General features: G+C 54.6%; 1 protein-coding gene across 5 annotated transcripts; it reads left to right on the top strand.

The window, feature by feature from the left end:
• The first annotated feature begins 1,028 nt into the window (after nucleotides 1-1,028).
• Nucleotides 1,029-27,455, top strand: FCRLA (Fc receptor like A). 5 transcript variants are annotated; one of them, XM_066371348.1, is made up of 7 exons: nucleotides 1,029-1,253; nucleotides 4,690-4,716; nucleotides 5,739-5,996; nucleotides 10,250-10,513; nucleotides 11,141-11,272; nucleotides 14,382-14,419; nucleotides 14,514-15,058. In XM_066371348.1, exons 1-7 carry the CDS (start codon nucleotides 1,142-1,144, stop codon nucleotides 14,598-14,600), a joined length of 918 nt encoding a protein of 305 aa, XP_066227445.1. In that variant the 5' UTR covers nucleotides 1,029-1,141; the 3' UTR covers nucleotides 14,601-15,058. The 5 variants fall into 5 exon arrangements, with proteins under 5 accessions (XP_066227445.1, XP_066227442.1, XP_066227443.1 ...); XM_066371345.1 differs by lacking the exons at nucleotides 1,029-1,253; nucleotides 4,690-4,716; nucleotides 5,739-5,996; ... (2 more) ...; nucleotides 14,382-14,419; nucleotides 14,514-15,058 and adding exons at nucleotides 21,590-21,722; nucleotides 24,694-24,711; nucleotides 24,973-25,125; ... (1 more) ...; nucleotides 26,038-26,322; nucleotides 27,110-27,455; XM_066371346.1 differs by lacking the exons at nucleotides 1,029-1,253; nucleotides 4,690-4,716; nucleotides 5,739-5,996; ... (2 more) ...; nucleotides 14,382-14,419; nucleotides 14,514-15,058 and adding exons at nucleotides 21,590-21,722; nucleotides 24,694-24,711; nucleotides 24,973-25,125; ... (1 more) ...; nucleotides 26,038-26,322; nucleotides 27,110-27,455.
• Nucleotides 27,456-27,473: the final 18 nt, after the last annotated feature.

The following is a 27,473-nucleotide window of genomic DNA, read 5'->3' on the forward strand; positions in this document are numbered from 1 at the left end:
GTGTCACAGCATGCTTCCTGGGGGGGGGGGGAGCACCTGGGAGACAGCCCCAGGGTAGAAGCAGATTGAGGCGTGGTCTGGGGGGCCATGGGCAAACAACTGATGACAAGGACTAGGACAGAAAGCAAGAGAAGGGGCGAGCGTTCAGTGGGTGCCCACCCCGCACGCATGAGGCGCCTCGCTAGCATCCAACCCTCTTTATTTTCTGCAGTCCCTAGTGCAGTGCTTCTCAGCCAGAGGTACATGTCTGTGTCCACAGCTGGGGTGTCACTGGCATCCAGAGGCCAAAGTGCTGCTCAACAACCGACAAGGTGCAGACTACCTCACACCAGTGAGCATTGGTCCCCAGATGTCAGGAGCACTGAGGTCAGGGAATCCTTCTTGGACGGTCTACATTTGTCCAGGTGAGGAACCTGAAGTCCAAGCAGCTGTCTGCTGTCCGTGCCCGATGTGTGCAGCGCCAGAGCTGACCCCATGCATCTGCTGCCATGATGCAGACAGGACACGCTGGGGCTCAGGTGTTTGATAAGTGAGTGAGTGAGAGGGACCACGGAGGAGGGAGGGACAGTGAGTGTCCTCTGGCCCTGACACACCTCTCCAACCTGGTCCCACACCCCAGAAGGGAGTCGGGGATGATGGCAGTGAAGGCTAGCCTGGAGTAGTGGGTGGTCTCCAGCCTCCACTAATTTCAGGAAAGGTCTGTCCCTGTGTCTGGACCTCCCATGGGATAAGAAACATGAACAAGAGGGCCACACTCTCCAGAATCACTTTCTCTGAACAGGTGCAGGCAGATAGGAGGTCCCCAGCTGCATCCGGCGACCATCCCCTCCTCGTCCCAGAGGCTGAGCCCAGCTGTGGCCCCAGAGGGAGAGGAGGAAGTTCTTCCCCAGTTTCTAAAATTTTGGTGAATTTGGAGCTGGGCTGAACTTACAGCCAGATTCTGGGAAGCCTGGAGTCTTCAGGGAGGGAGCAGTGGAGAGGAAAGGGGGTGGGAGGGAGGAGCCTGAGCTAAAACAACACTTCTCACTTCCGCTTTTGGACTTCAGAGCCCTCTGTCCTCAGGGGTACAACCTGTGAACCCTGCAGAGGAACCTGCGCTGGCCGCGCTGGTGCCCTGGGCCCGTGGGAAGCTCTAGGGGTGATGGAGATCCCATCAGTCCTGCCCCTCCCTGCTGCAGCCAGTGACAGGGCTGGGTGCCTGCCCTACCATCCTTGGGGCCACATGCTACTGTGGACAGCTCTGCTATTTCTGGGTGAGTCAGGGTCCCAGGAGGGACAGAGGAGAAGGGACGGGCCGCTGTGCCACCTTGGTCGGGGCTGAGCTTGGGCAGGTGTTGGGGTGGTGTGGGAAACTTGTTCGAAGAATCAGGCTGATGGAGATTGAACTCTTGACAGTCTGCTGCCCATGGCCAATGATGCCAGTGGCCAAGTTTGGGGGTTGAAAAATGCCTTTTGCCTTATGTCACTGGGCACCCAGGTGTCTCATGCTCTGAGGAAAGTCTGGTGACCTGGGCTTGGAGGACTTGGGTGGTCAGCTGTTTTCCTTCCTTACAAATGTGTGTTTCTCAGGGAACACATCTCTGGGAGGGAGGCTAACATGCTCTGAGACAGGGGAGGAAGCTAGGACATACCAGGGCCAGTGGTCATTCTCTGCACCCCTGAAACCACAAAAACTTCTTCCCTTCCTTGGGGGGAAGCACAGAAGAGCCTGGGCATCCAGGTGCTGCGCTAGAGACACCCCACTTGGACGGTTCTGTAACCACTGTGTGGGACCAGGGAGGTCACGCCTGCTCGCACTGCACACACACAGGGTCCCACCCTAGCCAGGCAGGAAGACAGGGTCCCTCAGCGGTTGGGCCAGGAGGTGCTCGGTGGGAGGAAGAGTCCAGTGCAGGCCACCTAGGGGACCCTGCTGCCAGGATGGTCTCCAAGCCCAGTTCCTGGAGCGGCCACTTCACCGACCTCAGGGCGGCCCCAGAGGAAGACACATAGTGCTGCCCAGGGTCTGTGTGTGGCTACCTTCCCGTAGGGACACTCAGGCCTGGCGAGGTGACTGGCTGCTCTGCCTCTGTCAGCTGGGCAGGACTGTTGGGGAGACATGTGGCATCTTCTTTCATTTGTCCTTTTGCTATGTCACCCAGGACCTGTCCCATCTTGTCTACCCTTATCTGGGCCACCTCAATTAGATCTTCATCGCTCAGTAACTCAGTTCTTACAGCATCTCTGGCCCAGTCTCAGCTGTTTTTGACTCCTCTTCCCTGAATCTGTGCTGTGCATGGAGGTCGTGACATTGTCAGGCTGTGGCTGAGTCACACTGGCCATCCGGTGCCTCTGCCTCTTTGTGGTGCCTGCTTGCTGAAGCTCCAATTCCATCCTCCCTCCCAACCCTGCCCCCCTGGGCTCGGTGAGTATCCCTGCAGCCCAGAAGTGTCCCTGCTCTTTCTGCTTCTCAGAGGCCACAAGTGGCCTTGTTTAAACATGAAATAAATGCGACGTGCAGGCTCTGTTCTAGGGGTTCAGGGGCGAACAAGACAGCCAGCCTCCCTGACCACCACACTGGCCTCTGTCATGACTGTGTTGGGTGTGAGCATGTGTCGTGTTCAGGATGGTCTGTGGAGGGCAGAAATGGCCGGCCACTTGTCTCTGCTTCCTTCTCTCTTCTTTGTGTCTCCTCCTCTGTCCCTCTGTCCTTAGCTGCTCACCTCAGCACTGACCCCCTGCCCGTCCTGCATGCTCTGGGTTTCAGCTGTCCCTTCTTTGTCAGCTGCCCAACCGGTCATGCCTTCTGCCAAGGACAATTTCACATTTCCACCTGCTGCTGGGACACCTCCAAACTGATTCTCCAGCTCAGAAACAGTCGTATTCAAGGTCCAGCTGACTACCTTCCCCTTCACCATCCCCACACCTCACCAAGCGGCAGCGCCTCTTAGCTGTCTCCAGTTCTGCCTCTTAAACCCTCGCAGGTCCGAGCCCTCTTGCCCCCTCTCCCTGTCATCACCACCGCATTGGGCTGTCCATCTCCCACCGTGTGATTTCCAGAGCACAGGCAACGACATCAGCGTGGCCACGGCCCTGCCCAGGCTTATATCCTACCCAGGGGTAGACACAACAGGCAGACACAGAGGTGCAGACGTAAACTGGAAAGGGCTATGAGGTGTGAACAGTGCGGCCCCATAGGCAGGGCTGCTGTAGGGAGACGGGAGGGCAGCCTCCCTGATCAAGACGACCTGGGTTTCCCAAGGAGGCCTCCGGGAAACCAAGGTCTTAAGCCAGGGGTTGGGAACCTATGGCTCGCGAGCCAGATGTGGCTCTTTTGATGCTGCATCTGGCTCGCAGACAAATCTTTAATAAAAAAATAATAACGTTAAAAATATAAAACATTCTCATTATTATAATCCATTCATTTCCTACCTCTCGTGTTCATGGTTGCGGGTGGCTGGAGCCAATCACAGCTGTCCTCTGGGACAACACCAAGTTTTTATTGGGATAATGCATAACGTACATGGGTCGTTGTATGGCTCTCATAAAATTACATTTTAAAATATGTGGCATTCATGACTCTCTCAGCCAAAAAGGTTCCCGACCCCTGTCTTAAGTGATAGAGACGTCGCCCCTGGAAGACATCGAGGAAGCAGGTTCAGAGTGGTGGGGTCAAACACAGAAAGAAGTCCAAGTTTGTGGCTGGTGTCCCTGGAGCTCAGTGTGTAGGGAGGGAGCTCAGAGTGCAGGTGTGGCCCTGTGAGTGCTGTTCTGTGAGCAAAGGAAGGCCACCCCACGTTTTATACGCAGGGGGCGATATTGTCTCATTTCATAGGTTTAAAAGAACTCTCGCTTCTCTGTGGGAAATGTAGGGGACACCAAATACCTAGCGGGCAAGTTGGGAGGTGGCAGGAGGCTGGCGGGGGCTCAGGCTAACATGGCGGTGGCTGTGGGCATCTAAGTTGGTGGCGGCCTCAGAGTCAACAAGACCCAGTGGTGTGAAGAGGGTGGGTCTGGGGGGGAAGAATAGAAGAGATGTCAGCTTCCAGGAGGGAGAGACTGGGTACCTGGGGACACCCTGAGCAGGGAGACTGAGAGAGAGAGATGGACAGACTGGAGGACTTGAGTGGATGGGCAGGACAAAGAGTGGAACAGTGACCAGGAGGAGGCACGGGGGTGGCTTACATAGACAATTCTGGAGAAATCCAGCTGCGATGGGAGCAGAGAAATGAGTTTGAAATGACAGGAGAGGTTCTCTTTAGGAGAGATCCTGGGTATACTTACGTTGATGGGAAAGAGGCCACTGAGAAGGGGACCCCAGGCACACAGGGATGAGGAGGGGATTGGCCCCCCGAGAGAGATAGCGAGGGGACACTGCCCAGTAGGGAGCAAGGAAGGAAGAGGGCAGAGATGCAGGCGGCTGTCGACTTGGCTGGGAAGGTGAGAGGTGTCCTGATGGGACTGGAGAGGACAGGAGAGTAGGGAGTGGGGGAGGCACGCAGGTGCCCCCCAAGAGAGGCAGGGCCTGTGCACCAGAGAAAAGTGTCAGAACGGCAGCTACTGTCCTTGGGAATGTGGTAACCATAAGTCTGCAGAGTCACCAATCTGCCTGCTCAGGAATGCTTGGCTGAACAGGAGCCGGTATGGGCGCCACCGCGGAATGGAGGTGATTATTCACGGTGCTGAACGACTCTACTTTCTCTTCCACAGCTCCTGCCACTACCGCCGGGACCCCTGGTAAGTCCTGGCCCCTTCTGCCTCCCCAGCTGCCCTCTCCCTCTGCTCCCAGGTCCTGCCTGCAGGGGCTCGACATCACCAGGTAGAACAGGGAAAGGTAACTGCTCCCTCCCCCCAGGCAGCAGGGCTCAGCAGCCAGGTGCACAGGTGCGTCAGCCCTCTGGTCCCATGCTGGGGACACGGGGACATGGCACAGATATTGTCACAGATAACTCTGTCCTCTCTCTCCATCACCTTCCTCTCTGCAAATGCAATTAATTCTACCCTAAAAAGAACCGAGGCAATTTTAGTTTTAGCCATGTGTTGATAAATCCTCTACTTTGCATGTAGCTGAGGGCTTCGGGGTCCTGGACAGGAACAGGAAAGAACCCACAGGCGGCAGCTCAGGGCAGTGAACTGTGCGGGGCGCCTCTTTCTTGAAACCACAAATCACCACTTCCAGGACGGCAGGGTGGGCTCTCCCAGGGGCCTGAACCTGGGGATCCCTGCACTGGACGCTGGCCTTCCTCCCTCTTTCCCTGTCCTTCTGTGCTTAGGAGTGAGGACAGTCTGTTCTAAGGGGTAAAGAAGGATGTGTGGTCGGAACAGAAACCGGGCATCTGGCTGTCGTGCCGATGCCTCCTTCTTCATCCAGCTCTGGAGAGAGGTTTCCTTCTGAGTCCAAGTGCCTCAGTTTATAGGGGCGGAAAATGGGTCCCCACAAGGGATATGTGTGTGTGTGACAGAGAGAGAGAGAGAGAGAGAGAGAGAGAGAGGGAGAGAGAGAGAGGGAGGGAGGAGAGGGGGACCTGCTTAGGGCACCTGGTGCAGTTGCACTTGTCTTTCTAGAGCGAGTGCCCTCCTGTCTCTCCCGAGGGACAGTCATGCTCCCTGCAGAGTAGCAGGCCTGGCCTTCAGTCTCAGACAGTTCTGGGCTGGTTCTACCCCTGGTGTCTGCTACAGGACCACAGGGGCTGCACCGTCTGCAATTGAGGCCCACATGGGTTTCCGTTCCCTTATGCTCCTCTCTCTGCACCCCCCAGCACAATTCCCAAAGGCCGTGGTGAGCCTGGAGCCCCCCTGGTTCAACGTGCTCCAGGAAGACAATGTGACTCTGAACTGCCTGGGGACCCACAGCCCTGGGGATCGCTCCACCCAGTGGTTTCATAATGGGATCATCATCCCTAACCGGGACCAGCCCAGCTACAGCTTCAAGGCCAGCCTCAGTGACCAGGGCAACTACAGCTGCCAGACAAACCAGACCAACCTCAGCGACCCTGTGTATCTGAATGTGACTGCCGGTCAGTGGAGGAGGCCCCGGGCGGGTCTGGGAGGACAAGGACGTGAAGTGTGACACAGCAGAGGGTTTTAGGATGGGGGCTGGGGGATGGAGGGCGTGGCTGTGTCCTGGAGCATGGCTGTGAGATGTTCGAAGCATTTTCCGCCCAGTCATTTCCCTTCTCACCACCCCAGCTTTGCCTCCATATGTGACATCTCTGTCCTGATTGAGCAAGGAGGTGACACAGTCACAAACAGCCACTGGGGGTGTGTGTGGGGGGTAAGCAGAAGGAAGTCCCACTTCACAGAACCCACTCTTCTGGCAGAGGCAGGCGCACAGCTGAGTCCCAGCCTGGCCCTTACCAGCCCGGAAACACCACGGGGTTCCTCGCCTGAGTCTCAGTTTCCCCCCCTTGCTCAGTGGAAGTGCTGACCCCCACCAGGTTCAGGTCCTGCTCCCTGCCCTCCGTGCGCCTTGCAGTGAAAGTTGGGCTTCCACCACCTTTGCATTTCGGGTCCTGACCCAGGGCAGGCTCTGCAGATGTCTGCTGACCAGGTGGACGCTCTCACCCTGCTCCTGGCTAACGTAGTTCCCTGTGCAGTGCAGTCATGCTGGGTGCTGTCACCCGGCCCCCTCGCCTTGGCTCATGTCCGGATCTACCTCAAAAGTGGACAGTAGGCCAAGCTCGCCCCCTCAGCCCAGCAGACCTGGAGGGGAGGAGGCGAAGGGACCCACTGAGATAGCTGAGTCCCCGCCGACAGCCACACCAGGCAATGAACCACCAGCCCATGAGGTGGATGCCCCCTGGAGGACTTGGTGCCCCAGGGCCTCCTGAAGTTCAGGTCCCCTGGGTATTCCAGCACAAGGACAGCTCACATGTCATGTGTGCACAGGGTACAGGGCTGGCTCTACGTGGGCATTGCCCTTCAATTCATGTGGTGGTGGTGCCCGGTTTCCCAGTAGCAGCAGATCACCCTTCCCCGCCCCTGGCATCTGCCCACCCCATGAGCCATCAGCCTCTCAGTTGGTCCAGAGTGGGAGCTCTCTTAGCATGACCCTCTGACCCAATCTGTGTGGCCGGATCACCCCTCCCCAGCCCTCAGCCAGCTCCAGGCTCACACTATCTAAGACCACAGCTGGGAAACCTATTGCAAGTAAACCGGACCCTGGTCCTCCCAACTCGTCCCAATGCCTATGGGGGCAGAGGCCGCTGTCCCTCAGGAGCTTCTGCGCAATCAGTCTCTGGGAGTGCAGGCAGCAGCAGGGCAGGGGCAGAACTGGGCCGTGGGGAGCCACAGCCTCAGCCCAGTCTTGACCTCCTGTGTCTCTGCCTCTCCCAGGCCTCCAGCTGGGCCCTTGCTGTGGCTCAGTCTTCCTCAGGAGCCTCAAGCCAGGTCCCCCACCTTCGTCAGGCTGAGGGAGGCAGTGAGAACAGCACCCCAGGGTTCATGAGTTCGCGGGGAGGTGGCCAACACCTGGTATTTGAGTTCATTGCCTTCCTCAGGAGCGGGTGGTGGTGGGCGCTGCCCCAGGAACCACATGAGAGAGCTGACACCCTAGCCTGCAGCCCAAATAGGGGCTGTGAGCAAAGTGGTCAGCAGGACGTGGGTGTGGCCCTCACACAGGAAGGTGCACCTGTGCCACCCGTACACGGGTCCAGTCCCATTGCCCGATTTAGCAACAGCATGGCCATCCCAGTGCTGACAGGCTGGCTGTCCCTCAGCCACCACCTCCAGGTCCCTGCTGCCCCCTATGCGCAGTCTCTGCCCCAGCCGGGCAGACCCAGCCACTGGCTGTCAGACAGCAGGCTGTCCCCACGTTGGGTCGGTGTGGGCTGCCCAGGCACCTCCAGTAGCAGAGAGAAGGCTGGGCCAGCACCCAGCGGGGATGCTGACACCCCAGCCAGGAACTGGCAGCCGTGCCCCTGCCCACAAGCACCACCAGTGCACTAGCCACAATGTCCAGACAAATGGGTGACTCAACCACCATCACCCCTCCCTGGCTGCTGGGAAGCCCCAGTGGTCACCCACATCACTGAAGGCTTTTGTATCCAAGAAAGAGCAGAACTGGAGAGAGAAGTTGCTACAGAGTGAGCAGGGCTGGGTGAGAGTCAGTCAGGGGCCCTTGGGGGAGAGGGGACAGCCCATCTGTCAAGCAGGCAAGAGGCAAGTGTCCTGAATCACAAACAGCTTCGTGCTTCCGAGAAGTTCTATTCTGTGAGCTGCCCCAGAACAATCAACATGAGCTGTGGCCACCGGTTCTGGCTGAAGAGAGAAAAGATGAGAGGGTCTCAAGAAGCCAACGGTACTTGTACTCGTCCACCAGGGACCCTGCCCCAGCTGATGTGGCTGTGCCGAGACCCAGGACAAGTGTCCTGTGGTTGAGGATTCTAGCCAGGCTTCAGGGAACACCAGCTGTGAAGATATTCTCTCTCCAGGGGCGCGGAGAGTTGGGCATGAAGAACACCCCCCCGGGAACCTCCCCATGGCTGAGCCGACCTCAGGATCCCTGTATCTCCTCCAGTGAGCCCGGCCACAGAGGGTCGATGAGTACAAGTTTGTCACTTCTCTACAAGCCTTCCAGGACACTGTACAGGAATCTCCCTCCCAGAAGACTGAGAGACAAACCCTCTCATTTCTCTAAGAAGAACATCTCACGAGGGCCATGAGCATGAAGCCAGGTTCTGCCCCACAATCTGCACAAACATAAGTGTCCACGTAAGGAGACCTCAGGTGGCCCCTTGCACAAACTAACCTAGGACAGACACTCCCCGCTGTCCAGGAGGAGCTGTTCCAATGATGTCCATCTTTGTGCAGGGGTTCCCCAGACGGGAACGGGAGGCACAGAGCTGGCTGCTGGCTGCTGGCTGTGGGCAGCGGCTGACAGGTCTAAGCCTGCGCACCTGCCCCAATGGAACCTTTACAAAAGAGGCGGTCCAGGGAACTGGGGAACCAGAACCTCTCTGCCTTCCTTGGGGTGGAGTCCACCAGGTCTCAGCTCTCCAGGAGGGGAAATATGCAATGTGTTCAGCCAAGAAAAGGTAGAACATGGGTGTCTCCCCAGCAGGAGAGGCAGGGTGTTCATTCAGCAGCTCATGCGACACAAGTAGCACAAGCCAGTGCTCTGCCCCCACCCCCGTTTCCTCTGCATTGTCCCCCTGTGGCGGTGGCCCTGAGTTTCCTCTTTGTGGTCACTCTCTCCTGTACCACGGCAGGCTTACCAGCTTGTGTGGGCTTGAACTCGGGTGGCCTCATTCTGATTCACGGCAGGACTGAGGGCTTGACCCGCACGTGTGTGGCTGTTGTCCTTCTCTGCGCCCCCTTTTGGAGTTCTCTGTTGTTCTCTGCCCAACCTTTCTCTCCAGTTTCAACCCTGCTCCACCCAGAGCTTTGGAGAAGAGGAGTGCGTGTCTGCGCTCAGGAGTTACGTACCCACCTTCAGCTCTTTTCTCCATGCCACAGAAATAGTAAACGTTTTGTTCTTCCTCAGTGAAAGGATGAAAATCAGGGGAAATTACTCAGCAAACTAATGACCCACCCATGACACTGACGCCTTCAGACCAAGACCCCTGCAGGGAGCTTCACAGTCCCTGACATGCATCAGATCAGCTGACATCTGTGGGAAGTCCATGACTTTCTTTTCTTTTCTTTTTTTTTTATTCATTTTAGAAAGGAGAGAGAGAGAAGAGAGAGAGAGAGAGAAGGGGGGAGGAGCTGGAAGCATCAACTCCCATATATGCCTTGACCAGGCAAGCCCAGGGTTTCGAACCGGCGACCTCAGCATTTCCAGGTCGACGCTTTATCCACTGCTCCATCACAGGTCAGGCCGGGAAGTCCATGACTTTCAACTATCCCCAAGGCCATGTGTCTCCTAGTCAGACTGGACCCCCCTCCTGCCCCAGGGGGGTCCTCCCTGTAGAAGCCTGTCAGGTAGGATAGGGCTGCAGCTACCTCCCCCCAGGACAGGAAAGAGAAGACAAGCACACCATGAGCACCCGCACCACGTGCCGGGAACTATTGTAGGTGTGCGACATCTCAGGTCCTTCTTCACAGATGAGGAAAACCAAGGTCCAGAAGTTAAATGACTTGTCCCAGATGACAGAGCTCACAGATGAGGTTAGCCAGAGAGAGATGAGGATGTCTGATTCCAAACTGTCATTCTTCCTCCAGCACATCATGTGCCTGTCCCATCCTCCCTCTCCATCCTGCCAGGATGGTCTGGGTCTCGGAGGTGAGTCAAGACCTTCTGGGTCCTGTGTCCTTTTGTGTCTTTCAGACTGGCTGCTGCTCCAGACCCCACGCCTGGTGTTCCAGGAGGGGGAGCCCATCGTGCTGAGATGCCACCGCTGGAGGAACCAGCCTCTGCAAAGGGTCATATTCTTTCAGGATAAAAAAAACAAGCGTTTATTTCATACATACGACGTGAATTCCAACTTTTCAATCCCACAAGCAAACACCAGTCACAGTGGCAAGTACCACTGCACAGGTCACGGGACCAAAATGCTATACACATCACGGCCTGTGAGCATCACTGTCCGAGGTGGGCACCCTGTCCAGGTGGAAGAAGGGGAGATGAGGGAATGACAGATAGGACTAAGGTCACATGGGCCTCCATGGGGATCTGAGAGGTGCCACGGCAGCAGAACTGGCCACTAGGGCACAGAGGACAGATAAGAGTCCCTTGCTAAGTATTGGCCAGTGGGCAGGAGTATGGGTGGAACCTTGGAAGCCTCAGCTTCCAGGTGAAGACAGCCTATGGCTAGGATGGCAGTGGAGTGGACCTCCCTCATGGGTGCAGGGGCTCCCTAAGCTTCTGGACATTCCTGAGAACTGAGGTTCTCGTGTCCTGCCCATCACTCTCCAGGGCATGGCCTGTGCCGGACAGCTCACTGCTGTTCTGGATGCAGTGGTGGTGCCTCCACTATGGGGGGCTTCCGGTCCCCGCCTGCTACCCGGGAGGTCTAAAGGGAACCCTTTCATCTGAGGTGCACCTTAGTTAGTGGACACACCTGGGGATAGGGAGACCCAAGTCCAGCCATGGAAACCTTGAGCAGGTGAGGTTGGGGAAGGAAGTGAGTACGGTCCCTGTGAGTGGCCCCGGGGCCCCAGCACTGGGGGCAGGAGAGGCAGGGAGCATACAGCCCATCCTGAGGTCTGTCTTCCCCAGCATCCAGCTCGAGCCTTCTGGGTGACACCTTCCTGGTGACAGTCATTGTGGCCGTGGTCGCCGGCATTGCTGCAGTGGCCGGTGTGGCTGTCCTGGTGGTCTGGGTCTGCCTCAAGCGAAACCGGAGTTCAGGTTTGTGGCTTTTCTTGGTTTCTTTTGGGATCGGCTCTGACTTGGCCAAGGTGCTAAGACATCTCCAGAACACTGATCTCTGGGCAGAAGCGTCTCCTGCGTTCAGACCTAGCCCCGCCTTTTAGTTATTTGCTCATTCGTTAGCTCACTCATTCAACAAGACTTGGACAGACCTGCTTACACATGGAGCCCCATTCTGGACACGATGGACAATACCCAGACCGAGAAGCCCAGTCTGCACCCTGAGTATGCTCGCAGGACTGTAGGCAGGGGGACGAAAGTGCAAACGGGTCATTACGATCAGGATAAGAATTACAGACAGGATAAGAATAATGGCAGAGATGTGAACAGGCCATGATAGGGGACAGGAGAGCCCAGGGAACCCGCACAGGGTGGGGTTAGAGATGCTTTCATGGGAGGCACAGGTCAGGAGCTGTGTGGCCTTGCCTGAGTTCCCCACCGTCTCTGTGCCTCAGTTTATTCATCTGGAAAAGAGGACACTAACCGAGGCCGCCTCCCAGGGCTGGCAGGAGGCTGAAGCTCTTACAGCCGTGGCCAGTGCCCAGTACCAGGCAGCCAGGGAGAGTGGCAGTTAGCTGGGCGGAGAGGGCTGGTGCACGTTCTAGGCGTGGGCCATGGAGAGCAGGACCAACACGTGTGGCTAGGATGGGGCTCGGAGGGATCAAAAGGAGGCAGAAGCCAAGGGAGAGAGGAGGAGGGCAGACAGGTGGACGGGGGCACTGGCCTTGGGCCACCCAGGCAACCAGCACTGTGCTTGCCACCTCCGGGATGCTCAGTGAACCGTGTTCACTAACTGGTCCACTGGGGAACCTCGACTCCGGGGAGCAGCTCCTTCCTCTTTAGTGCTCATTCCTGCCGAGAGCTGAGGGAGAGCCGAAGGAGAAGGCGGAGAGGCACCTAGAAATCTAGGAGCAAATCTTCATGACGACACACGGCCCTGAGAAGCTGAGACAGGGAAGGGAGAAAGGGCTCGAAGTTTGCGAGGAGGAGCAAGCACGGCGGGACCTCAGTGATCGAGGCGTAAATACAGGGAGACGAGAGAGACACTGTGAGGGGAGCGTGGTGCTTTTTCCAGGGCAGAGCGAGTCCGTGGGAGGAGAAGCAATGGGACAGTTTCTCTGGGCATCCCAGGAGTCCCCACGGTGAGCCTAGCGACTCGGGTCTCTCTGGATCGGCTCTTTTGCAGTCTGGGAAATCCCTGGGCAGCAGAGGTGAACAGTGGGGAGGGGACGATGCGTCTGTGTGCCAAAGGGTCCTAACCCAGTCCAGTCTCACCCCATAATCTACTAACCTCCTGTATGCCCCCTCCTAACCCTCCCAGGAGCCCCTGATCATAGGGAAATGGGAGAGTCCCTACCTGAGTAACCAGGTGAGTGTAGCCCCCCCCCCCCCCAGGGCTCCTGGTGTCCCACCGGGGGGCTGCCAGGTGAACCTGAGCAAGTAGTGGCTTGTGTGAGTTCAGCAGGGTGCCCAGGAGAGGGAGGAGGGCAGGGGCTCAAATCGCTTGGTCAGTTCTGAGACTAACTCCTGAGCCTAAAGAGGTCCTCCCTGGAGATGAGGGGAGGAACACCTGTACCAGGTAGAGAGGTAAAAATTCACCAGTGTTGGAATTTCTGGGCTGAGGAATGCTGGGGGACTTCCAGAGAAGGGAAGGAGATAGTTGGGTCTTTTGGGGGGCCATTGTCAGAGCTGGCACAGGACAGGGGTTAGAAGGTGTAGGACTGAGGCTAATAGGGTGGAGGGGGATAGGATTCTAAGAGGGAGGGAGGAGGGCAGGGACCACCTGGCTTTGTTGAGGAGCCTGTCTCCGTGGGGTGACAGGGTTCAGGTGGTCAGGGGCAGTTTAGAGGAGCATGAGAAGGTTTCTGGGGCTCCGGAGGCATTTGTGGACTTGTGGGCGAGGCTTGGTTCTAAGGTTATTGCCCGTGGGCTGGCTCGAGTCCTGTCTCCATCGGGCAGTGGACCTTTAGGAAGTCATTCCCTCCTGTGGATTCAGTCACCTTACTGAGGAAATGAGTCCTTCCAGGTCTGACATTCTGAGAGTACCAGGTGGGACCACAGGAAAGGGCTTCCAGGTGGCCTCCTGACTGTTGTCAGAGCCAGAGCATAGAGGAACCCAGACAGTCAAGTCCGGCAGGGCAAGAGGCCCTTGGGGACCCGCCTCAGATGGCCGGGGTGTGACTCAGAGCAGAACAACAGATTTGAGGGCTTGAGCAGATGTGCTACCCAGCTGTGCTTCAAGTAAGACCCCAAGACTCTTAGCCAGGCCAACTGGGGATACAGGCTTGAGTCCGCTCCGGGGCCAAGCCAGATCTAGAACAAAGCTCGATCACCATGGAGCGGCCACTCTGGGGTTTGGCTCTGTCTCCGCTGGTATGAATGTTTGCATGTATGTCACAGCCAGGACTGGGGCTGAGGCTGCTCAAAAAACAGGACTAGGTCCCTGGGAATGTCGAGGGACTGTTAGAAGGAACATTCAGTATGGCGTCTGTTTCAGCATTTGGAGCACAGCAAACAGGGACGCTTTGTCTGGGGGACAAGGAGGGACACTGCCCGCATTGTCCCCTGGGCACACCCCTCCCCTGCTCCTGCATGCCCTGAAGCAGCTTTCACAGGCAAAGCGAGTTCATTGGCAAACACAGGAGGGAACTGGCTGTTTTACTGTGGACTGGCTTGCTTGCTAGATTGCTTCTCCCGCCTCGCTCTCATGCCTGCCTTTTGTGTCACGGAGTTACCAGATCCCTCAAAGTTTCAACAAGGATGCACTTCAGTGGGCCAAACATGACCTTGAGTCTCCTGTCCCTGAAGTCCATAGCTGCTGCAAAAAATCCAGACTTGACCTCAGTCTAACGCTGAGCCCCGACCTACCCCCGGGATCTCAGGCCTCAGAAGATGCTGGCTTTGCCTCTAGGAAAACTCAGCCACGCCTGCCTCCCGTAGCCAGAGGGTTGCCGTGCTGGGGCCGAGGGTGGGTGCTGGGCGAAGCCATGTGGACTCTGGTCTGCTTTGGCCTCGAGTGGGCAGCCGTGGCATGCATAGGCCCTTTCCTGTGGCTGGGCCCTGGCTGACCTGTTCTGTTTGCCCACAGCCAACCTCACTGACACTGAAGAGGCTGCCAAAGTGGAGGTGAGCCACCCAGCCTTTGCCTGCCGCTCCGCCCTCCCACCCTGCCCTCCCCCTGGCTTTTCCATGGGTCACATTGCTCCTCTGCTTTCTCTAGGCCGAGAACACAATCACCTACTCCCTTCTCCAGCACCCGGAGGCGGCAGAGGATGAGACGGGGCACTCGGATTACAAGAACGCGTAGAGGAGGGGACGAGAAGCTAGACAGGCCGGCGTCGTGTCTTCTGGCCTGAGTGTCCCCCTGGGAGGGCGAGAGGGTCCTGCAGTTCTGAAGAAGGAGGACTCCTCCAGGGTTGTCTGCATGAATGCCAAAGGTCCCTGCCCTGAAAGCCACGGACAGACAGCGTGGTCCCAAATGACGGTGCTGCACTGACCCCTGAATCTCAGTACTCCTCACCGTGACATGTCTTCTGTCCTATGTCCACTCAGCCAATAAAAGTTGCTTTTGTTAAGAGATTGTAGCAACCTGGGAAATGGTTGTGTTGCAGGTTACATGGGGAAAGTTACATGACTATACATTGTTTCAGAAATGTTGAAACAGGAACACTTGCTCACATGTTCAAGTGGTTGTTTCAGGGTGATGGAATTTGGGGTGCTTTTCCTTTTCCTTCTTTTTCTGTACCGGTCATGTATTACTTTTTTTTTTAAAAAAAATAAAACACTATGAAAGAACATTCTCTTTACCTTTCAAAGGCTGTATAGTTGGGAGGGTAGACTGCTCTTGGTAATCTTGGGGAGGTAGAGATGGTAGGAGGTGGGGGAGAGGAAAGATTTGGAGAGGAGGGTGAGTGTCGTCCTCTTAAAACAGAATACTCTTCTTCCAGTGAATACGCCTTCTTGTTTCCATATCTTCTTCCTCTTCCTCCCCTGGCAGATAAAACACTTTGTTCGGCAACAGCAGTTCTTAGGAAGCTGAGCCTCAGAGGAGTCCTCAGTGCATAGTGCTGACTCTTCTGGCCGCGGTTCCCCAGTTACCAGAAGGGCATGACCTCGGAGAAGCCAGGACAGCAGGTTGGAAATGTGACCATGTGACCGACAGCTCCCTTGGGGGTTTGCCGGGTGCCCTGGGAGAGGCCTCGTCTTCCGGGGACCCTGACCCAGCTGCCCTGAGCAACGTTCCTGTGGTCAGGATTAATCAGGTTCTTTTCCATGGCTTTCTAGGATACATTTCATATTTCCACAATCAGTTTCTTTCTCTCTTTCTTTCTTTCTTTCTTTCTTTCTTTTTTTAAAGTATTGATTTTAGAGAGAGGAGAGAGAGAGAGAAAGAGGGGAAGAGGAGCAGGAAGCATCAACTCCTGCTTGTTTTGAAGTTGCTGTAGTTGCTTCTTGTATGTGCCTTGACCAGGCAAGCCCAGGGTTTCAAACCGGCGACCTCGGCATTCCAGGTCAACATTTTATCCACTGCGCCACCACAGGTCAGGCTCCTGTAGTTCCAAAGGGCTGTCAGCTTCCCCTCAAATTAATTTAGATTTGATAGGTTCTCCTATAAGAACATATGAGCTTGATACCTTTGTTAGGATAAATCTTTGATGGGCATATTTTTACTGTCCTTACTGGTCAGATAGAACTTTTCTATCTCTTTTGGAGTCAATTTTGAACATTTTTACCCATTTCATTGGTATGCAGCTATGCATGGCATTTTCTTCTATTTCTTGGTAATCATTTATGGGTCTATTCTTATGTCCTCCCCCCCACCCCCAACCTAGCTCTTGGATTTTCTTTAATCAGTTAAGGTGACCTCAGCTAGAAACAACAGGAAATCATGATTCATATTGGCTTAAACAATAAGGAAGTATATTATCTCATGTAAAGAAAAGTGCAGAGACAGTGTGTCCTAAGGTTCCCCGAGTGCTGCTCTTGGGTCGTGGCAGGGGAGTGACCGCAATTCTGTGCGTCCACTACGGTCACCACAAAAGAGGGAATGTCTGCCTCTCCTGTGTTTTTTTTTTGTTTGTTTGTTTTTTTGTATTTTTCTGAAGCTAGAAACCTGGAGAGACAGTCAGACAGACTCCCGCATGCGCCCGACCGGGATCCACCCAGCACGCCCACCAGGGGGCAACGCTCTGCCCACCAGGGGGCGATGCTCTGCCCCTCCGGGGGTGGTCGCTCTGTTGAGACCAGAGCCACTCTAGCGCCTGGGGCAGAGGCCAAGGAGCCATCCTCAGTGCCCGGGCCATCTTTGCTCCAATGGAGCCTCGGCTGTGGGAGGGGAAGAGAGAGACAGAGAGGAAGGAGGGGGGGAGGGGTGGAGAAGCAGATGGGTGCTTCTCCTATGTGCCCTGGCCGGGAATCGAACCCGGGACTTCTGCACGCCAGGCCGATGCTCTACCACTGAGCCAACCGGCCAGGGCTGTGTTTTGTTTTTTTTAAATTCTTATTTATTCATTTTAGAGGAGAGAGAGAGAGACAGAGAGAGAGAAGGGGGAGGAGCAGGAAGCATCAACTCCCATATGTGCCTTGACCAGGCAAACCCAGGGTTTTGAACTGGCGACCTCAGCATTTCAGGTCGATGCTTTTATTCACTGCGCCACCACAGGTCAGACGTGTTTCTTTCTTAAGAGTGAGGAAATCTTTCTCCAGCAACCTTCCCATCACATCATACTTGTTGGCACTGGGTCGCACGCCCATCCCTGACTCAATCCTTGGAGGGAAGAGTGAGCTGACCTGCTATAACTTAGCTTAATCACAGCGAGTGGAATGATAGTTGAAGAATCAATCACCTTGACCATCATATCTCTTTATCTTTTTTTTTTTTTTTTTTTTTTTTTTTTGTATTTTTCTGAAGCTGAAAACGGGGAGGCAGTCAGACAGACTCCTGCATGCGCCCGACCAGGATCCACCCGGCACGCCCACCAGGGGGCGATGCTCTGCCCATCCGGGGTGTCACTCTGTCGCAACCAGAGCCATTCTACTGGGGCAGAGGCCAAGGAGCCATCCCCAGCACCCGGGCCATCTTTTGCTCCAATGGAGCCTCGGCTGCGGGAGGGGAAGAGAGAGAGAGAAAGGAAGGAGAAGGGGAAGGGTGGAGAAGCAGATGGGCGCCTCTTCTGTGTGCCCTGGCCGGGAATCGAACCCGGGACTTCCGCACGCCAGGCCGACGCCCTACCACTGAGCCAACCAGCCAGGGCCATATCTGTTTATTTTAATCAGACTGGCCAAAGGTTTGTCTGTCTGTCTAATCAGTCTTGTCACAGCTTTTCGCTTAACGATCCAGTCTTTGCCTTGTGTTTTTATTTCCTAATATATTCTTTCTTCTACTTTATTTAGATTTACTGTATTACTCATTTATTTCTAAACTTCTGTTTTTAAACAAATTCACTAAAGGCTATAACTTTTCCTTTTAATGTGATTTTGGCCACATCCATTAGATTTTTTTTTAAATACAAACTCCCGTGATTATTTGCTTCTAAATAATCTTTAACTTTAATTTTATTTTCTTCTGAACTCAAGGTGCATTCAGAAAAGTGATTTATTTTATTTCCATCTTTTTTGGTTATTTTCCGCCATTATTACACAGTGGTGTGGCCTGTATGATTTACTTGCGCGATGATATCTTGACATGCATTTGTAAAGACAATGCTTTCTTTTGTCTTTAAATAAAAGGTTATTTTCCATTCTAGTAACACACACATGATGTGAGCTGTGTAACAGAACACAAGGCCGTAACAAGAGCTGGTCCTTGCCTTCCCTCCCTCCCCTCAGGCCTGTTCTCAGAAGCCTTGGATCTCAACAATGGTAACTGTGTCTTCTGTTTGCATACCTCCGTATTTCAAAATAAGACAACATGCTGCTATTTTGACTTTTCAATATGAGACATTGTCCATTGGCCTCTGATGGTGAAGACACGGAGGACAGCGGCTGTCACTTCGCGCACACCCACCCCACTTCCCTCGCGCGGTGCTCTGGTCTGGCTTTATCACTGTTTGACAGCTGCTGTTCATCACAGAGACAGTGTCTTTTGATTACATTTCCTTTCCCGAACAAGCTATTTTCCTCCTAGAGATAATGACTGCCTCAGTTTTTGTCTTTTCTTTAGTTTTCTATATGCCTATTTTTAGCTTTTCCCAAAAATGTCAAAAACATTCTGCAGCAGCTTATCACTATCTCCCATGAAGTCAAATGACCAAGCAGTTGTTCCCTTTCTGTTTCTTTTTTCTTTTTTTAAATTTCAGCAGCAAAAGCCCCTCTTGGGACTCCCTGCCCTTTGACACTAACTTGGATTGTTCCATCTCTCAGCACCCGGCAAGCTGCTGCCTGGGACTTCCCTTCATCTCTGCCTTTTGCAGGAATTAAATCCTCATTTCCCTGAGTCGTATGTCATCCAGGGTGTTGGTTGACTTCCCTGCGTGGTGGAAGTGTGTGTGCCTGGAGTCCTGAGGAAGGGGCATGGTGGCAGGGCAGACCCATTGTTGCCTACCTCTTGTCCACTTGACTCAGCTGCGTTCACCTGTGCCTGCTGTCCAGTTCAGTTTCTCCTGAGAATTAAACCATGCTGGGAACACCTGTGCCACCCCCCCCGCCAAAGGGTGGGAGAAAGGTCTTAAGGGTCTGACTTCCCAGCTTGGTTCTTACTTTCAAAACTTCTCCTGCCAGGCAGTGGTGCAATGGATAAAGCATCAGACTGGGATGCAGAGGACCCAGGTTTGAAACCCTGTGGTGGCCAGCTTGAGCATGGGCTTATCTGTTTGAGCAAGGCTCACCAGTTTGACCTCAAGGTCGCTGGTTTGTGCAAGGGGTAACTTGCTCTGCTGTAGCTCCCTGGTCAAGGCACATGTGAGAGAGCAATCAATGAACAACTAAGGAGCCACAACGAAGAATTGATGCTTCTCATCTCTCTCCCTTCCTGTCTGTCTATCCCTATCAGTCCCTCTCTCTGACTCTCTCTGTTTCTGTCAAACAAACAACCAAACAAACAAAATACCTTTCCTCTTGGATTGTACCCACTTCCTCTGATCCCTGAGCCTCCCCTGGGACCTTCCACCAGCAGTCCTTTCTTTAGGGAAATAAACTCAATTCCCTGTAACTTAATTTTCTGTGACAACATGGCCCAGATTTGTGGTCATCCCAAGGTCCCTGTGTGGAGAGTAAACCACATGTTGTTGTTCAGTGGTTGGATACTAGAGGGACACCTTTATCTCTTAACCTGTTTCTCCTAATCAGACTCATCAACTATTTGATTGCTCTCTTCAGAAAATTAGCTTTGGTTTTCTGGTCGAGCCTTCTTTTTTCTTTGCTTTCCGTTTTGTACATTGTACTCTCTTCTGTGTTCCTGATTAATAGCCCCTTTCTTATTTCTGATACTTCTGCATTTTTAATACCAAGAACTATGTTTAGATTTAAAGTCACCTAAGATGTTTTTTTCTCACGAGATTTGTCTCTGTTCACTGCATTCCTTCTGTGTCTACTGGACTCAAATATTCCTTGTTTCTCCTCTTTCATTTTTGAAGAAAGCATGATTTCATCAGAGTGTTTAAATTAGGAAACTCTGGCCAGGTGGCTTAGTGGATAAAGCGTCATCAGATGTGCCAGAGGTTGTGGGTTCTATTCCCCGGTCGGGGCCCATACGAGAAGCAGCCAATGAGTGCACAACTAAATGGAACAAGTTGATGCTTCTCTCTCTCTCTCTCAAATCCATGAAAAAAATAAATTATACAGGAATTTATATCAAGAAAGATTACTTAAGACTTCTCATCAAACAACCTGAAACATACCTTTCTACAACTTTTAGTCAAATAAACCCATTAATCTTCATATTTAATAGATCATGCTTTGCTTAACACTGGCTGAGTAGCTCAGTTGGTTAGAGTATTGTCCTGATACACCAAGGTTATGGGTTTGATCCCCGGTCAGGGCAAATAAGAGAATTAACCAATGAGGGCATGAATAAGTGGAACAACAGATTGACGTTTCCTTCTTTCTTTTCTTCCCTCTCTCTCTCTAAAATCAATTAAAAAAAAAAAAGAATCTCTTTGCCTAGCACTGGACTCCAAAGGAAAACTTCTCTAAGTTCTAAAAGTTTTATAGTTTCATGTTTTTTGATATATTTAAGCCCAGGATCCATTTTGAGTGTGTTTGTTTCTAAATGAGTTATGGCACGTGGGAGTGATGGGCCTGGAGGTCCATCTCAACTCATTTCGCTGGGTTGGCCGGGCTGGTCTTCCTCTTCTGGGGCTCTGATGTCGGGGGCTGCAGGGCTCACTGGCTCGCTGGCACTCCGCCGCCCTTCCTCAACCAGCCCTGGGTCCGAGGCCACCTGCACAGAGACACACGCCCAGATAATGGAAACTTGACTGTAGATGCTTATTTTAGACAGAAAGAGCTGCCCTCCCAGGGCGGCTAACACATCTGCCCTGCCCTGTGGTTGTGCACAGCTGAAGGGTCAGGCTGGCCCCCTGCAGGGAGAGGCACAGCCCCACCACCGCCACTGAGGAGCCACTGACAAAGGGCAGACATTCGGAGGAGGCAGGGACAGAGGTTCCCAGGTGACCTCCTGGAGCTGGAGGAGACGCTGTGGCCTCCGAGCTGCCCCTCATCCTGGATCTCCTCGGGTTTCTCACGCTACCCGACGCCTCCGGTCTCCAGTCCCCTCTGGGTCAGGGCCTCAGGCCTGAGTCTGAGCCCGGCTCCCTGCTGGGGCCTCAGAAAACTAGGTCTTTTTCCACTCCGCCTTCCCAGGAGACTCTCTCTCCGCCTCACTCAGATTCCCGCTGACACCACAGCTTTCGCACGCGGCAGACGGAGCTGAGACGTGTTCAGGAACTCGTGAGCAGACAGGTGTGGCCTTTGGATGGTCGGAGTCTAGGAGGGACTCAGCTGGTGTCTGAATTGGTGCCATTACTGTCCTCTCCCTCCCCCCACTGTGTCCTGCTGCAATCTCGTCACTAGAAACATGGACGGCGTGGAGCAGGACACTCATCAGTCCTCATGGTGGACTTCTGTGTAGCCTTCAGGCAATGTCCCACCTCTATCTGTAGCTGTTTCACCAGTGAAGGGCATGGCCGTGGGTTGTCAGACAGTGACAGGCTAGGGACAGGTGACCCTTGGGATGCAGGGGACCTGCAACCCCCATGGCCAACTCTGAATGACAGAAGCCAATCAGAGTTGAAAACGGGCCCCAGATGTGAGGTGAGGAGACAGTTAGACTTACTTCCTCTTTTCTAATTTGAGAGGTTTCATGTTGAAGAAAATCGGGGTGTTGGAGGCTGCGGAGACCATCCCACCATCACCATGAAGCTGGGCAGTGTTCTCAAGGCCAGGGTTCACTTTCCTCCGACTGTGCTCTGGGCAGCCCGGGTGCTGCTGGGTGAGTCACATGTTTGGACGCTGGTGGGGACAGACGTGTGACCGACTGGGGAGGAGCCAGCTGGAAGGGACATGGACTGACTTGGGTCTCCAAAGAGTGTTTGGGGGGATGTGAGGGGTAGATGCAAGAAAGTTTGTGTCCAGGACTGAATGGCTCTTTGATTGATTGATTGATATTGATTGATTTGAGAGAGAGAGGTTTGTTGTTCCACTTATATATACATTCATGGGTTACTTCCCATATGTGCCCTGACCGGGGATCAAACCTGCAATCTTGGTGTTTTGGGATGATGCTCTAACCAACTGAGCTAACCAGCCAAGGTATCCAGTCTTTACTGTCCCCTATTCCTCTCAACCATGATGCCCTCTTTATTGACAATCTCAGTGCTATTCTTCCTTTGTGCACATAAAGGGTCGCCTGCACTTGCTACCCCATGTCCTCACTGTCAGTCACTCAGTGCTCACAGTCTGCCTGCCACCAGGTCACGTCCACCCAGGTGGTAACAGCTCCATCAATGGGCCTTCACACACTTTTTAGTTCCTACCCTGCGGACTTGGCTGCTGGTGGTCACTCATTCCCGCCGACGTTCTCTGCTCCCCCAGCCCCCATGTGTCATGTCTCTGTCCTCCATCTACCTCTCTTGGTCCCTTTGGTGGCTTCACCACTCTTCCCCTTGAAGCCTTTGTCTGCTGTGTTGCTTCCTTGCCTCCCTAGCGTTATTTCTTCACACACTACCCCCAGCGAGCTTACTTGTTGCTATTGTGTTTGTTGCTGCAAATGTGTCACTGAGTCCTAAATCACGTCACCAAACCAATGGCGGCATTCAAGGCTCACACGCAAACACCCAGCCCCGCACAAAGCGTACCCGCCTGCCCCTGTCCCAGGCGTCACAGAACCATGTGGCCGGAGCTGAACTCATCTGTCCCCTCCCTGCCTCTCTCCATCCCATCTCTCACCCAGACTCCCAGCCATGGGTGTGGGGACAAACCAGACACCCCTCTGCTCGTGCTGTGCAGACAACCAGTGATCCATTTGGACAGAGTATATCTCCTGCTTTCCCCTTGGAGCTGGCCTTCCCACCCCGCCTGCCCCCGGAATGTAAGGAATGCCATTCTGGGACAAACCCTCATCATTCTGACTTGGGCCAGCGCAGTGACTTCCTAGCTGAGCCCCCTGTCCCAGACTTGTGTCCTTGAAATGAGTTCTGCAGCCGGCCAGCCCACGCTCTGTCCTCTCCTGGTGTGAAGCCTCCCTCCCCCCAAGCCAGCCCTACTCTTATGTAACCTTGGCAGCCTCAATGCTCCCCTGAGCCCAGCAGATGACGCCCAGTTAACCCCAGCCGCTCAGACTTATGCATTCTCGTGGCAGACTCTCACCTGTCCCCCAGTTTTTGCTCACACTGCTCCCTCTGCCGAAACGAGGGCCCGTGGCCTCGCTCACCTCTCGTTCACACACTCTCGGCATCCCTAAACCCTCAGTCTAGGTGGCACTTTCACCAGGAAGCGTTTCCTTGACCCCTGCACTGCTTTGATGGCTGCCTGGTGCCCCTGTCCCATTGTTCTCTTCCCCGGGCAGCGATAACATGTCCATGGGACTCCTGCTGGGCAGCTAAACTGAGATTATTGGTAGGTGGGATGAGGCCTTTTATTTTGCTCTTTTCACCTCATCCTATCTGTGAATTCTCAGCACCCACATTGTCCCTGCACAGTAACGTCGCTGAATTGTGTTCCTGAATGCACAGAGGCAGGGCTGGGTGACCCGTGTGTGGCCTGAATGCAGATGTGCAGTCGAAACCCCTGGCTTCCACCTCCCTCCTATTGACTGTGTCACTTTGAAAAAGCCACTTTCTTATATCTCTGGAGTTGATTTTCTTATTCACAAAATGAGAATAAGGAGACCTACCACATAGAGGGTTTTGTTGTTTTGCTTTTTTTTTTTTTTTTGAGTGAAAGTGCCGCTAGATCAACCAGATTTTGTGTTAAAAAAGGAGAAGAGGTTGAGCCCCACTGAGTGACAATGGAGGAACTGAGAAGGGGTGGCTGGGTGTGGGCGGGTGCTGGGAGGGGATCTGAGGCCAGCACCTGTGACTAGTGTGCCCAGAATTAGGAAGTAGGGAGGGGCTTGACTAGAGGAAGTGGTGAGCTCAAAGGAGTCTATGGGGCCTTTGGGAGGGGAAAGGATGGAAGGGAGAGGACAGGGAAGTCATGGAGTGAAGGACAAGTACTTGGCCAGGGGACTAGAAGGGGTGGTGAGGACACAGAGCATTGTGGAGATGAAAGAAATGAAATTAACTTGCCTAGGTCAACCGCTGAGCTCAGAGGTAGGCGGAGGAGATTTGGTGAGGAATCCACACTCTCAACCCAGAAGCAAAGAAGGATTTGCTCCACAGTGACCAGGACGGGGAGTAGAGGGTCAGGGTATGGAAGGACACGGCAAGGGACAGAGGCCACCAGGGTAGAGGTGGCTGGAGGAGGAAGGCCTGGAAATGGAGCAAAGGAGGAGGCCCAGTGAGGTGCTGAGAGGGAGGGGGGGAGGGAGGCAAGGATGAGGAGCAAGCGTTTGGGGACAATGAAAATATGAGAGAAAGTCCCTGAGAAAGGTCTGAGGACTGAGGTAGATCATCTCTGGACAGTGAAGTCAAACAAACAAACAAACAAACAAACAAAAAACCCCACTGATTTTGGACTCAGACATACCTGACTGTCTAGTTCCATTCCTAACCCCTTTTAAACTTTGGGCAAATTAATCGAGTTTTCTAAGCCGGTTTCTTAAAGATTTATAAACTGGGGTGAAGGCTCACACCTTGGAAATCTCGTGACGGTGAAGTGAGAGATGGTGTGGTGGAGCCTCACCTGTCCAGCACACGACAGACACCGGTGAAGGCTAAAACTGACCATCTCCTCCCTCCTGTCCTGGGTCCGCTGGCTCTGGGGTCACCGATGATTTGGCCTCGGGTTTCCTGTGCCCACAGCCGCTGGATGTCATGCTGGTGAGCCTACCACCCCGCCTTTCTCTCCTATGCCTCTTCCCCAAACCACAGTCCTTTCACTGAACGAATCATATTAAAGACCCTTTGAGAGACCCACGTGGGTCTGTTGGGAAAAAAGTCTCGGTGTTTTCCTATTCCCACTCTAAAAATGGGGATCCCCCAGGGGGAGGAGGAGGAACCGCTCTTGGGGACGCTTTCCTGGCCTCTTTGTCCAAGTCACAGAATCTGTTTCTGGTTCTTCTCGGACCACGCCCTCCTCAGCCGCCCGCCCTGCGACCCTGCAGTGCGAAGGACCCGTCAGCACCCCGGACAGCGACTGCCACGTGGAGGAGGGCCCGACCAGCTCCAGGGAAGTTGACTTTCAGCCCCAGGGCTACACTTTCAGCAAACCCTTCCATCTGATTGTGTCCTACGGTGAGGTTCTGCGAAGGACTGAGGGAGTGCAGGCTGCTCTTCCCTCACTCCCCAAACCTCCCCTCTCAGCTCACGGCCCCTCCCTTCAAAAAGGCACCCCCAGGAAAATGGCCATAGATGGCATCCCCCCTTTCCCACCTTCATCCCACAGGCCAAGGTGTCCTCAGTCCTAGGCTTTAGAGAGGTTGTTGGGGTGAGAGTTACCTGGACCTTTGGAGAACGTTTAGGGGCCTGTCGTGGGCTGTACTGGGGGGGGGGTTCCTGCAGAAGGCTGAGGGTGACACTCAGCTCTTGCTTTGGGTCACAGACTGGCTGATCCTCCAAGGCCCAGCCATTCCCATATTCGAAGGGGACCCACTGGTTCTGCGCTGCCAGGCTTGGCAGGACTGGCCGCTGACCCAGGTCACCTTCTATCGAGATGGCTCAGCTCTGGGTCCCCCCGGAGCTAACAGGGAGTTCTCCATCGCCGCGGTGCACAAGGCGGACAGTGGGCATTACCACTGCAGTGCTATCTTCCAGAGCCCTGGTCCTGGGAGCCCAGAAATGGCATCCTCCATGGCGGTCACAGTTCGAGGTGAGCCCTCGAGGCGTTGCCGTTGTAGCAGAGTGGGGAGACAGAGAGACAGACATCTTTCAGTGGAGGGGCAGGGTCACTGCAGGCCTGCAGGGCCTTTCAGGTCACTCAGAGACCCTCAGAGTCCAGGTGTTTCCAGCCCCTCTTGCCATGCATCCAGTGTCCGCCAGTGGGCATCTATTGTCAGACCGCCCGTCGCTGGGTCTCTTCTAGTCCTGTCCACGTGAAGACAGAGAGGACTTGAGAGGTTCAAATGGAGCTTTCCTGAGATGGCTTGTTCCTGAGGGACAGTGACTGCGGGAGGCCTGAGCCCTCGTTCTCGCCTGTCTCTCCCCCAGAACTGTTTCCAGCCCCTGTGCTGAGAGCCACACCCTCAGTCGTGCCCCGAGCGGGCAGCGTGTTGACCCTGAGCTGCCAGACAAAGCTGCCCCTGCACAGGTCCACTGCCCGCCTCCTCTTCTCCTTCTACAAGGATGGCCGGGTCATGCGTGGCAGGGGCCTGTCCCCAGAGCTGCAGGTCCCCATGGCTTCAGAGGCCCACTCTGGGACCTACTGGTGCGAGACTGCCACCGAGGACAACCAGGTTTGGAAACAGAGCTCCAAGCTGGAGGTCAGAGTGCAGGGTGAGTTGGTGTGTCTGCGCATGGAGTGGGGGTGGGGTGGGGGTGGGAGAGGGAGCAGGACGATCGACCCCTGAGCTGGGGTTCGGTGTGAGCAGGTTCACAAAGGACACAGAGGAGTCAGGAACAAGGAGCCTGGGTCCCTGGGACAGCAAGAGCATAGATAGGGACTGCTCCCTCAGACCACGGTGACACCTCGCCCAACCAGGGCCGGAGCCAGCTTGGCAGCTGCAGCCACAAGCTTTATGCTCCCAACACAATCTGGGCACTTGTAGGAATGTGGCCCCCAGATGAGGATGAGGTGTCTGCAGACCACGTTCATTGGGGGAACCCCCATTAGGAAGGTTTGTCCTGACCCTCAGTTCGCCCAGAGGAGGTGTCCAGGGTAACGAGGGCACCTGAAACCATCTCATTAGAAAAATAATGAAAGGGACAGGGGAGGGTCATCCGGAAGAGGCGGCCTCCACACACTGGTGGCTGCCCAGGTGAGGAATTACAAGGGAGGCAGACACAGCGAGGAGCTGACCGATGTCACGCAGGCAGGTACCACCCTGTGTGCAGGGAGCAGAGGAGGGACTCTCGTGTCCATAGCGCCGTAGTGACCACACCTCACCGTGAAAGGTTTTCCAGCCGAGGTTCAGATTTGCGTCAGGAGGGACACAAGGGTCCTCAAGTCTCTGCTGCTCTGGACCCCAGGGCCACCGCCAGAGGACAGGGCTGACTGACCAGGAAAGGGAGGGGCCAGAGCCAGGTGTAACCAGTTTGTATGTGTCTCCTGCCCCCCCCCCAGATCCCTCTAGCCCTGCCATACTGCCCACCTTGAACCCACCTCCTCCGAAATCAGCGGCTCCAGGAACACCGGCTGTGAAGCCTCAGGGACCTCTGCCTCCCCCGTCTGGCCCTGCCTCGGAGGGTCCAGGCCTCCCCTCTCCTGTGCAGGCGCCCAACCCCCACCTGCACCACCAGATGGGCCTTCTCCTCAAACAAATGCAGGATGTGAGAGTTCTCCTTGGCCACCTGATCATGGAGCTGAGGGACTTGTCCGGCCACTTGAAGCTGGAGACCAGGAAGGCTCCTGCCAAACGCGTGTGAACGGTTCGCCCACTGTGTTGCTCAGATACCCCAATAAACCTAGCCCTCCCTGTCTCCCCTCT

This window comes from Saccopteryx leptura, chromosome 2, assembly GCF_036850995.1.
Source record: "Saccopteryx leptura isolate mSacLep1 chromosome 2, mSacLep1_pri_phased_curated, whole genome shotgun sequence".
Taxonomy (NCBI): domain Eukaryota; kingdom Metazoa; phylum Chordata; class Mammalia; order Chiroptera; family Emballonuridae; genus Saccopteryx; species Saccopteryx leptura.